This window comes from Gambusia affinis, linkage group LG19, assembly GCF_019740435.1.
Source record: "Gambusia affinis linkage group LG19, SWU_Gaff_1.0, whole genome shotgun sequence".
Classification (NCBI taxonomy): Eukaryota; Metazoa; Chordata; class Actinopteri; order Cyprinodontiformes; family Poeciliidae; genus Gambusia; species Gambusia affinis.
The window spans coordinates 1,853,279-1,865,099 of record NC_057886.1 but is presented as its reverse complement, the minus strand read 5'-3'; the positions used below and the strand labels follow the sequence as shown (position 1 = coordinate 1,865,099).

The 11,821-nt window shown below is 42.4% G+C and overlaps 2 protein-coding genes across 3 annotated transcripts; one reads left to right on the top strand and one right to left on the bottom strand.

The window, feature by feature from the left end:
- Positions 1-140: 140 nt before the first annotated feature.
- yipf2 (Yip1 domain family, member 2) lies at positions 141-5,082 on the bottom strand. Of its 2 annotated transcripts, XR_006368997.1 has the most exons (10): positions 4,927-5,068; positions 4,678-4,746; positions 3,965-4,128; positions 3,800-3,880; positions 3,589-3,676; positions 2,889-3,005; positions 2,652-2,818; positions 1,604-1,786; positions 551-852; positions 141-419 (listed from the first exon to the last, which is right to left on the bottom strand). XR_006368997.1 is itself a non-coding variant. In XM_044099110.1 (9 exons), the coding sequence occupies exons 2-9, from the start codon at positions 4,706-4,708 to the stop codon at positions 766-768; spliced, it is 918 nt and encodes a 305-aa protein (XP_043955045.1). In that variant the 5' UTR covers positions 4,709-4,746; positions 4,927-5,082; the 3' UTR covers positions 141-765. The 2 variants fall into 2 exon arrangements, 1 of the variants encoding a protein (XP_043955045.1); XM_044099110.1 differs by having other exon boundaries at positions 141-852; positions 4,927-5,082.
- A 177-nt stretch (positions 5,083-5,259) lies between these two features.
- timm29 (translocase of inner mitochondrial membrane 29) lies at positions 5,260-7,710 on the top strand. Its single transcript, XM_044099107.1, has 2 exons — positions 5,260-5,484; positions 6,780-7,710. Exons 1-2 carry the CDS (start codon positions 5,379-5,381, stop codon positions 7,427-7,429), a joined length of 756 nt encoding a protein of 251 aa, XP_043955042.1. The 5' UTR covers positions 5,260-5,378; the 3' UTR covers positions 7,430-7,710.
- Positions 7,711-11,821: the final 4,111 nt, after the last annotated feature.

The following is an 11,821-nucleotide window of genomic DNA, read 5'->3' as shown; positions in this document are numbered from 1 at the left end:
TCACTTTATGAAATAAATGGCAAAAACTATTTGAATTTACAGAGCGGTACCTACAATAATCAGTGTCTGAATCCTTCACATGGAATATTTAGGAATTTTACAGAGGAAGGACCAGAAATAAAACACATCCTCAACAGAGGCAGAGTAGTCATTCTAAATTTATTAACAAAAAGTAAGTCTCAGTAGTTTCACAAAGGAAAATAAATAGCTGTAAACCTGCTACATACTTTAGAATTTACTTTTTAATTTTTTTTTTTAACTAGAGTCCTGACAGTGAGCGCTGAGTGGAGGAGACGGAGGCGGTCCACCAGCATCACTACGTTTCCGTTCCAGGTTATTAAAACACCTTCAGAACAAACACCATGTGGCCTGGAATCCATTCAGTCGGCTACGACTTCATCAGGCATGTTCAAGCTTCACTAAGCAGGACGAAGAGGAATGTCAGTGGATTCACCTCCAGTGTGTGGATTGATCAGGTTATAATGCAGGAAAGAACTGAAGGACTCCTGATTCCAGAACCTGGGAGTTCTAGAAGCAGATCTCCACTTACTGAGAGTTTAAGTTGCTCTGTTTTCACCAGAGGGGAGCGGCGGCCATGTTGGACCCTCTCCATGCATCACTTCATGACAGATCACAGTAGAAAAAGCTGCTTTTTAACTTCACATGTCAACTTCATTTCACCTTTCCAAACCTTTCCCAGTCAGGAATGGATCTAATGTCCTGTGCTCCTGATAGGCTCCGCCCCCTCCCCACCTGCTGCTCTGGTCAGTGGGCCGTGATGGGTGTTGGATGGATGGGCGGGGCTATAGTGGCAGCAGGTGGTGTGTGCTCTGCAGTTTGAAAAAAGTATAGCTGGAAAGGAAAAGAAAAATGAGGATTTTCAGCCGTTTGTTGTGAATCAACAGCTGAGTTTTGATTAGAAATGTGTGCAAATCTATTCTGCTAATGTAATAAAATTAAATTAAATGAAAAATTCCAGTGTTTCCATTAAATACCAAATGACATTAAGTTTACATGTGAATAAGCTTGTTCACACAATAAGTCATGTCAGCAATAGATGTAAACAGTTGCATGAGACGTATTCATAATTCAGCCATGATGCTAGAGCTCATCTTTCAGCCAATCAGAGGAGACGTCTGCGTTTTATTTAGGCATTGGAGCGACAAGCTTCTGGGGAGAGACTAGGTATGTGACGTATTAGGGAAACTGTCGTCTGTGATTTTAACTATGGATTCAAAAGGTTATAATGACTCAACATTTGATGGACTGTGACTCTGGGAGCTCTGGTAGAGCCAGCTGCACATTGTCAGAAAAACCAAAAACTAAAACCATCTTCCTAATATTTCTTTGACTTTTTCCTCGTTTTCACCAGTAGTAATATCTGGCTGTTGATCATGTGACTCATTTGATGCAAAAAAGTGTTTCCATTGCAGTTTGGTGAAATGCATCCATTTTGATACGGCTGAAAAACCATCTCATCCCGTCACAAAAACTATCAAAATCGTGACTTCTTCAAAATTAGGATATTTCCGTTAAGCAAATTTATTTTTGCAATTTCGATTTGTGCAATTTTATGGTTAAAATCCGCCCCGAGCTCATCTACCTTACAGCCGATGGCCAGCAGAGTGTGTAACACCACGATGGTCACCACTGTGGCCACCGCTGTTACTCTGGTGTCGTCCCGGACAACGGGCCAGAAGGTGAGGACCAGGACGGAGCCAGAGATCACCATGGCAACGACGATGAGCGTCCATCGCAGCCACTCGTATGATATGATCCACAGGATCTGGAGGTGATGAGATGTGAGGCGTTACGACCAGCGGCTGGACCAGCTGACCTCTGGTCAAAACTCAGAGTTTAGACATGAGTCCAGTTCCAAAGTTATTCAGACAAAATCAGATTCATATTCATCACAACCACTGACTTTCTTGTGTTTTACAAAGTACAAATCTCTGTGCAACCGTGGAGATGAAAGATAACATTACCTCCTTTTAGAAGAAATGTTTTACACATAAAATTCTGAAAAGTGTGGCATGCTCTCTCTAAAACCCATCACCTCCAGCTGCCTTCAAAGGAACCTAATTAGTAAAAAGTCCATCAGGTGGAGACTCTGTTGTCAGGACAACCATCAGACATAACTCCACACATCCGGCCTTTCAGAACAACGGAGATCAGGAAGCCAGACTGCCTCCAGGTTGACTTGACAACTGAACCTTCTGCACACCACCCTGAACACACCATCCCCACATGGCGGTGGTAGCATCATGCTATGGGGATGACCGTCTTCGGCAGGACTGGGGTGGAGGTTCATAACCAGTCAGAATAGTCTAGATTGAAGCACTTTCCGGTGTTAGAACGGCATAGTCAAAGTACAGACCTAAGTCTAATTGGAATTTTTTTTTCTAGAAAGAATTAGAAAACTGACATTCAGACATCCTTGATCCAATCTGACTGAACTTGTAGATGTGCAAAGCTGGTAAAAACAGACCCAGATCACCTGCTGGTTCTACAGTTTACTCAGATAAATGCATGCCACACTTTTCAGATTTTTATGTGGGGATTTTTTAATTTTTTGGCCTACTGTAAAAATTGCTGTAGCACACACTAAAGGCTAAGAGAAGCCTGAAGCAGATTCAGCAGCATTCACTCACTGATGTTGGGATGTAGATGAAGAGCGAGTATCCATAGACGCACACCGTCTCCAGGAAGGAGTAACCTCCGACCTGCCGCTCGGTGCCCTGTCTCCAGGTCAAGAACGCCCACAGACCGATCGGCACCAGCCAGGCGTACAGGAAGATCACCACTGCAGCTATGGTAACTGCAGCCAGACAGATTACAGTGAGCGCTGAGTGGGGGGCACCAGGGAGGTCATGGGGTTAGAGACTGACCCCTGTGGAACTGAGGCCTGTGGTGATAACTGGGGTCGCCGAGCGAAGAGAGGAAGGTGGACAAGTTCCCACTGATGGCCACCGAGAACACCAGGGTCACACAGATCCAAAACGGCCCTGCACAGCAGACACACACACACACACACCCACACACACACACACATTCAAAAGAGATCATTAATACTCTCTTCTGATCCCTCCGTACTTCATAATATTCTCTAAGATAAGAGCCATTTCTGTGCATCGTCCAGTTAAACATGTCTCATTTGTAGCTACAAATGTCACATAAGCTGTTGAATAAAAGCATCTTATATTTTTAGGATAAATGTTCACTTTAGAAAAATGTTCAGACTTTTTTTTTAAAGAAACCCTTTTTGCTATTTTTGAATGAAGAAAAATATGAAACTTTTGCCAAAAAAAAGGGCGGATACATTTTCTTCTATGGGATGTCGATAATTGTGGAAACTTTTATAAAAGTATTACTGGTACTTTTAGTGTCACTGAGGAAATTCAATGTGATTATTTCTTAAAACAATGATAAAAAAAGCAAAAATATCACATATTGTTAATACATTAATATTTAAAAACATTAGTCAGTTCTTTATCATTGTTATTCAATTATTAGGAGTCATTTTGGAAGGTGTAAACCTCTGAGTGGAACCTGGGCAGCATGTGTTCGGAGGTGAGCTAGCTAACTCACCATACAGGTCGGGGTTATTCCTCAGGTAGTGCTTGACAAAGTTTCTTCCTGGTAGCGGCATCAGAGAGCCCTTAACTCTGTCCAACACCTGCATCATGATGGGAGGGCAGAACCAAGGCAAACATTAGCATTAGCCTCCTATCAAACTCTAGCTGTGTTCAGAAGGTATTTACAGACAGGGTGTGAGGTGTGTTTGTTACTAAGCTCCTACCTGCACTGTGTCCACATTAAATAAAGACTGATAGTATTCAAAAGTCCAGAAGCCACCAGCTGATTTCTGTCCTCCTAAAAGCTGAAAACACAGAACGGCAGTCAGTTGCTGTCCAGTCCAAACACCCAGAGGTCAATATGGGTTTCAGTAACTTATAGGAATGACCTCTGAACTCTCCTCCTGAGCAGCCTCATCCTCAGACAGGTCTAGTCTTACATCCTCCCCAGCCACTGGAGTGCCGGCTGTGGCTGCGGGGTCGTTGGATGCAGACATACTGAGTGTGGGGGCCCCGGGGTCAGCAGACAGGAGATTTGCTGCTTCTTCAAACTCTACATAAAAAAGAAGGGCAAGAGCTGATGAAGACCGTATTTTTCATTTTAAAAAAAAAATCCCAATGAAATACAGTAAAGGTCTGGTTTTAATGTGAAAGTACTGAAGGGTTTGTTTGTTTTGTAGTGGGGAAAATGGCGATTTTTTTATATCAATGTGGTGCACTGTACTATTTAATCAGAAACAAACAGCTGTTCCTACAGTAGAACATTTATTACCAAGAAGAACTGTTACAAGAATGAACGAAAACAAAAAACTCTTACGTGTTATGCTAAGTTGATATTTTTTAAAACCAAACGTAAAACTGTTTGTCTAACATCCCGTCCATTTGGTCTGAAAAGAGTTGCAATCCTCCAATCTCACCAACAGATGTCGCCATTTACATAACACCCTATTCTGCGAAACAGTGGACAGGTTTGACAAACAGATGGTGATAATAAATGTAATATATTGCTTCTCATTTCACTTCTATATGTTCATTACCTGTCTTCAGTGTATGGATGAAAAACATGCTGGAGGAAAAACAGACAGAAAGCGGCCATATTTACCCTGGAACTGCAGGTCATTTGGAGTGGCCATCGCTCGTTTAGACGAGACAAAGCAGCTTCATGCAGAATCTAAAAGAAGGAGCAAAGAGAAAATATTCTAGATGACGATTTCAGTAACAACAGAAATAAAATAAATCAATAATATACCTTTACGTCACCGCTAAAAGCTAAAGCTTATAAAGTGAAAAGAATGTCAACAAAGACACAGCCCGTCAAACGAGCTAGACTAACCGCTCTGCAGCAGCTTACCTTCGCATTAAAATGTTTCACCTCAGGAGGGAAGCGTCTTTCTAGGCTCAGCAGTCCCGGGGGAGGGTTCATAAAACCTGCACCGCTAGTCTTCACACAGGTTTACAGCCGCTGCTGTCAGGCAGGACCTCTTCTGGTACACGTCACCACGTAAACAAAGCCGTCACGTGAACACAATTTTAAAATAATTTATAATTTATTAAAATAATTTATTTATTTTACAGCAGAATATGTATTTCTAGTACCTCGAAACATATACCGAATTGTGTATTTATGTAGAAAGATATTTTTCTCTATCTTTCCCTTTTCATTCAAGAGGAACCTTTTTGACACTAATGTTTGCTGACGGAAGACCAAAGCCGGGGCACCCGGTCCGCGCCATTTTGCTTCCATGCGATCTCTCGGCTGCTTGCAGTGCTGGCTGTGGGTGAAGGTGACCGTGTTAAGTGAAAATGGCCTCAATGAGGACAGCCGGGAGGATGTTCTGTGCTGCGGCTCAAGCAGCGGCTACCCCGGCTCCCAGCAGCCGCTGGGAGAGGCTGAGGAGGAGCAAAGCAGGTAGGGAACGAGCTGACCGAGAGAAGTCAGCTGAGCTTCAGGCCACCATTACTGTCTTCTAGACTGTTATGGGAAGCAGAATAGGTTGCCCGATTTATTGTCGGAATGAATATTATGGGAAACTACTAAACGGAAAACAGAAATGAGAAAATAACTTATTGTGTTAAAGAAGCGCAGACTGGAAGAGGCGTTCAGTCAGCAGGGTTGTCTCTCCGGATGCAGCTGATTGCAGCAAACTGTAGATCAGCTGGTTTATTTTGAAATATTTAATGGAACATAATTATTTAATTTAACGACTAAACTGACTGCACATTAAGCACAGAACCACGTTAGTCGATATATCTGTTTAATTGCTTATTAACAGTAATGGCAGTCAATGCACGGATCTAGAGATGATAAATATCTTGCTGAAGTTCAAAGCTTTATTCCAGTGAATAATTTGTTCATCCATCCTAAAGCTTCTCCATCCATCATACGATTCAACGATTTGACCGTCTGGTCTTCCTGGCAGTCTTTACTTTTAGCAGGTTCCATATTTATAGTCGGACAGCACAGTGGTGCCAGTTGCAGCAAGGGTTTGGGTTTGGTCTCCTTGAATGGCCGGTTCTCTCCAGGTACTCCGACTTCCTCCCACAACCCATAAACATGACCGTTAGGTTACTAGATTTCTCTAAATTGTCTTTAGGTGTGTGCGTGCGTACCTCGTTGTTGTGATTGGCTGGGAATCTATCCAGGATGACTCCTGCCTATACACCAATGACTACTAGAGCAGCATGTATTTAAAGTGACATTTAAAGTCTTAACTCCAAAGATGAATGAGACATTTTGAAACGTGTCTGAAGTTTTAACTTGGGACATGGGCAGTGATCCCAAGAAATTAGAAAAAAAAAAGACTAAAAACATGTATCTTTGATAAGGCAGAAACGAGTTAGTAATGAACTGATTCTGTTCAACTAAACCTTAGGCTGTGTCTGAAAACGGAGTTAGTAAGATGACTGTAAGTTGTGTCATTTTGTGGAAGAATAAGGCATGATGTCACTCAGAGCACAAAGCATAGAATTAGCCTGAATAGATCTGTCCTTATAGATCGGGTACATTGTCACGGATACCCGGTCTAGAATCTTTTTCCAATATCGGGACCAACACAGATGTTAATGTGTCAGTCCCAATAGAAACTACGCCAGCTAACTTCAGCAGTGAGGATTATCTATGAGCTTTAGAACAGACAGGTGAGAGGTGACAACCCTCCCTGATGAACATTTTGCCTTAACTGTGTCTTCTTCTGTTGCCTCCAGGTGTGTGGTGTGGCAGCCTGCTGTCCGACTATAAGGAAGCGTTCAGGGAGATGGTTGTTGGCGCTTGGGAGCAGCCGCTAAAATCCTCTGTGTACTTGTCTCTGCTGGGCGGGGGCTATGTCTGTTTTCACACCAAACCCGACCAGTCCTCTTTTGAGGCCGCCTTGCTGGAGCGCTCCAACCAGCTGGGCCTTCTGTCACCGTGGATACGCAATGGCATCTCTGACGGCCACGTTCAAAGCCTGGTGAAGCTTCGTAACGAAGGCCGACTCCGCTACGCCAGCCTGGGACTCCTCAGTGTGGTGTACCGTGCCGACTACGACCCAGACGCCACGCTGTACGAGGCCCGCTGCTCCAATCTGTCGGTGCCCTGGAGGGAGCTTCCTCAGCGGGTGCTGGACGTCGGCTTCACTGGCTGCTGGTGGATGCTGGACTCAAAGATGAAGGACTACGACATCAACAACAATGAATACAAACACCTTCCGGCACACCTGCAAGCAACCGCACCACCCAGCCCGCAGCAGGTGGAGAGAAACGAGAGGCTGCACAGGGATTCCTGGTTGCCACCGACGATGGAGGACAAGGAGGATGAAAGAAAACCTGTGGACAAAATGGAGAATGTCAGTAAACAGAGTCAGATAAAACTGTGAGGCATTTAATCTGTGAACTCTTTTATTCTCAGTGTTGGGTCAACAGCGTGAAAGAGAAACATCTTCGGTTCAGAGGGTCGTTAGTTTGTTTTTTCACACTGAGTGTTGGTGAATATTTTGTACAATACATGGGCATCCTTGAACTAATGTGTGGTAATGTGTAATGGCTTACCAAGCTGAGCCATTACAGGTTGAAGAAAACCATCTAAAACATCTACAGGTGAGACACACAGAGCTTGTGGTTTAATAATTTATTCTGATTAAAGCAAATCTGAAATATAGCAGCTCAAGCTCAGTTTTTTTTTTATACGGTACTATCAATACTTTCTAGTATTTCCTACAAGAATTTCCAATAATGTGAAACAAGTTTTATCTCACTCTGGCTAAACTTCATTTTACTCTCCTTTGTCATTCAGTGTCCTGGGATGGACGCTCTATTTAAGGTCATGGCAATTATCTTTTCTGGTTTGAAGAAATCTTATAGATTTTTATCTGGTCTAAAAGCCAACGATTTGTAAATGCTTATAGCTGAGATTGGTAAAGCTAAACTATTCTTATGCCTGTAAAAGTTTTAAAAAATGTCCTATTTCCTTCCTCTTCACAGTTGTGCGTTACTTTGTGTTGGTCTGTGTCATAAAATCCCACTAAAATACAGAGGAGGTTCTAATTCCAATGGGAACAAGTTTAGTGAATTCTTCAATGAGACAGAGTAGCTGCATGCCAGACACTAGATTACTAGCCAAAGGATGATGAAGACTTGAAAGTAATTTTGGTCCTTAAGAGTTGTTCATTTCTAGAACATCAGCCAGATGAGTTGAGTTGAGGTTGGATCTCAATGTGAACAGACTGTGATCTATTGACAACTCAGCCACTGGGCCAGGAAGTGTAGATTATTGTTTCCACAGTGATCCATGATGCTGGTGATAAATCATTAACACAAGATGCCAAATTTCATGTGAAGAAAGTTACAAGTTAAGAGTCTTAAGTTCTGGTGTCCACCAGCCAGGCTACCGTTTCGTTTGTATCCCAGGCTTGGTAATGATAGCTCTTCCCCACCAGGTGGTGCTCTAGTTTGCCTGATTCCTGTCAAATTGAAACAGTTTTACTGTTCTAGCTCTATAAAGAGTTGGAAAGGGAAGCATGAAGAATGACTCAACATCAGCACAATGAAATGAGTCTTAAAAATAAATACAAACAATGCAAAGTCCAGAAAAGTAAAGATTTAATTCAGATTTCCTTTAAGGATCAATAAATAAGAACAGTTTTTATATCCACTATTCTCTCCCATAGCAGCCTGAAGTGGATAATGACCCGGCAGAGATGTGATGGCTGCAGCATGCAGTTCAATTCTAATTTTCTATTAAACATCGATGGGGACGGTTCATCCAGGAAGGATTCTGTAGGGGTTTGTGGATTTATGTCTCTGGTGTAGTGTCCATCTTTTATTTCCCTGCATCTCTCAAAATTCCCCTTCCCAGTATTTCCTTGATCTCATGTAAAATGAAAATATTCAGGAAAAAGACGCATGTTCCAGATTATGTGTCAAACATGGAGGGCATGTGATTGGATGGAAGGAGACCAGTGTTTACTGCTGACCTCACCACCAGTAGAACTGGCAGAAGGATTTCTGAATCAGTCTGAATCTCTGTCTGCTCACATCACCTACACGTCACCAATGAGGCGAAGCGTTCTTCAGACGGTTCCTGGTAGCTGCTCAGGGCAAACAGATGAAACATTCCATCCTGTCAGATGACCTCACCCCTTAATGAGAGTGGCTCTCGCTTCCTGAACTTTAATGAAAGCCAAAAAAAGAGTGAAACAAGAAAAAAGTGTGGCACATGAACTTAACAGTTAAGCATCTCCACATAAGACTCCAGTTGTCTTCTTATTGTCTTCTACTTTAGACCATTTTTATGTCTTATTTCTCACTCTACACCTTTCTTTAGGAGCGGGTGACCTCAAAACATTATCCACAAACTTCCTGTGTGGTCTCTCTCTCTCTGTCTCTCTGTCTCCAAGTCCTATAGGTCCATTACCTGTCCTCAGCACATGTCCAAGTCATGTCTCCCCAAGAGTTTGTCCTTCTGATAAACTCATTTCTAATCACTACCAATGAAAGTCTGATCATCCTTACCTCTGCCACCTTCAGCTTCATCTTCTATTCTCCAGTCAGTGCAGCCACCTCTGAACCCTGTAGACCAGGGGCATCAAACTCCAGTCCTAGAGGGTCACTGTCCTTCATTTTTTAAGTGTCCCACTGATCCAACACATCAGGATCAAGTAGCTAAATCACCTCCTCTATAAGTAGGCAAGTTCTCCATAGTCCAGCTAATGACCTCATTTGATTCAGGTAGTCTGATGGTGAGGGCTGGAGTTTTGTTCCAGGAGGGTGAAGAGATTTAAAAAGAGACGCCAAACAAGAGGAAGCCAAGGCGACAGAACCGGAAATGGAACTCTGACAGGCAGTAAAAGTATCTCTGGATTCAGAGAGAAATTCACAAAGCCTCATTACCACACTGGTGAACAGAACAACCTGGCACCTGCCTCTGGTAAACTGCTCCTGATGGGAGGCAGCATGAGGGAAAGAAACCAAACCCAAACTGTACCTCTCCCAGTGGAGATGGCACTCTATTTTATTTATTTTTTCTAATAAAAGACTACACTGCCTTCCACTTCATGATTTTACTATGGTTGAAGCAGAGAAAATATTTATTGGCATTATAATTGATATCATTCCTCCTATTTATCAGAGAAAACCCTCCTTAATCACTTATTGGTGTCATATCAGGTTTAAAATTTTAGTATCACAACAACCCTGATATCTAGATATGAAAATCTGGTAGAAACTGCAGTGAACTGGGATTTTATTCTGAAACTACATACATTTTACAACTGCAGTCAGAAGACATAGGTTTCCTTTAGTCAGGCAATGAGAATAAAACCATAGGCTTGAGTTTTGGTTTTGATATTTTGAAATAAAAAGGGAATAATAATAAAAAAGAAATAATAATCCTGCTTTACTACTGCTACCTCCTTCCTGTGTTTGCATCTTTTCAAGTTTCCTGTCTGCACATCCCTCCATCTGCGCCGTATGGCCCCTACCGGCCCCTACTGGCCCCTCCTCCACTCAGACAGAGAGCTGGGTTCAGTGAGGGCGGTCACTGTCAGGTGCTGTTGGAGAAATATGCATTTTTTTTCCTTTTTCTTTTTTTTTTTTTTTTTTTCGTCAGTAAGGGCTCGTGAGGCAATCAACAACAAGCGACAGCGTTCACACATAATCTGTAGTCAGGTGTCAGGAAACGTAACTTTTAGACACCTCAAGTGGATCCGTTTGGAATTACAGAGAAGATCAGTTGATCAAATGATTGTATATGATATCATATCCTAATGTCAACCAACCCTTATTTCTCCAGAACATTGTGTCAGATCAACCTTCAGGTAAGATCTGAAGTAGTTTTACTGGTGGGTCATACTGGTGCTGCTTTCTCCAACCTGTTTGCACTCACTAACCCCAAGAAGAGGAGAGACGGAACTGATCGACAGAGTGAAGGAAAAAGAAAACACAGAAAGCTGCCCAGTGCTCACAGACATGCACACACACACACACGCACACACGCACATTGTGACTGGATTAATATTAAACACGGTGATGGAGAAGGTGGAGGAGGAAGAAGTGGGGTTGTGCAGATGGGGGTTAACCAAAACAGCTTCATATTTGCTTGATATCTTTGAAAATACGAAGAATTAGCAAGAAGTCAACATCATGATTCAACAAGTTAGTTATGTTACACTTCATTGAGTGCCTTTGTGTAAAAATGTGAAAACAAAGATTGTGATCTCATAAGCTGAATGTTCCTGAGGTGGGAACTCTTTCCTGGTAACGGCAGGAACCCAGAATCCACTGAAGCCTTGAGATGTGACAACTTCCTGTCCGCTCTAATAATATATATATATTGTTGCAAACATTTTGTTGCAAATAGTCAACAGAGTCACAAGAAACGTGTTGAGGGAAAAACCCAGATTGTTCAAAGAGTTGAGAAGAATCAAGAGTGAAACTGCGAGGAAGCCATTATCTTTGAATTCTGTTCTATTTCATAACTGCATCCTGTCTGAGTAGCTAGAAGTACCAGATGTTCAGTGATCAAAGACAGTAAGAAGGATGAGTAATAAGGATGATGAGTCTTTACCAGATGATGATTTTAATGCAGGACAATGTTCCACAACATGCATCCAAGAATTCTCTGCGTTGCTACCAAATAAAGGCAGTAAAGAAGAAAAACTTTTGACATGGTCTCCTTCCCCACCTGGCCTGAACCTGGAGAGAACAAGATGGCAGCTCTTAAACGGGAAATTTCCAGAGGAAATCTGTTTTGATTGTTGATTCTATGTTGC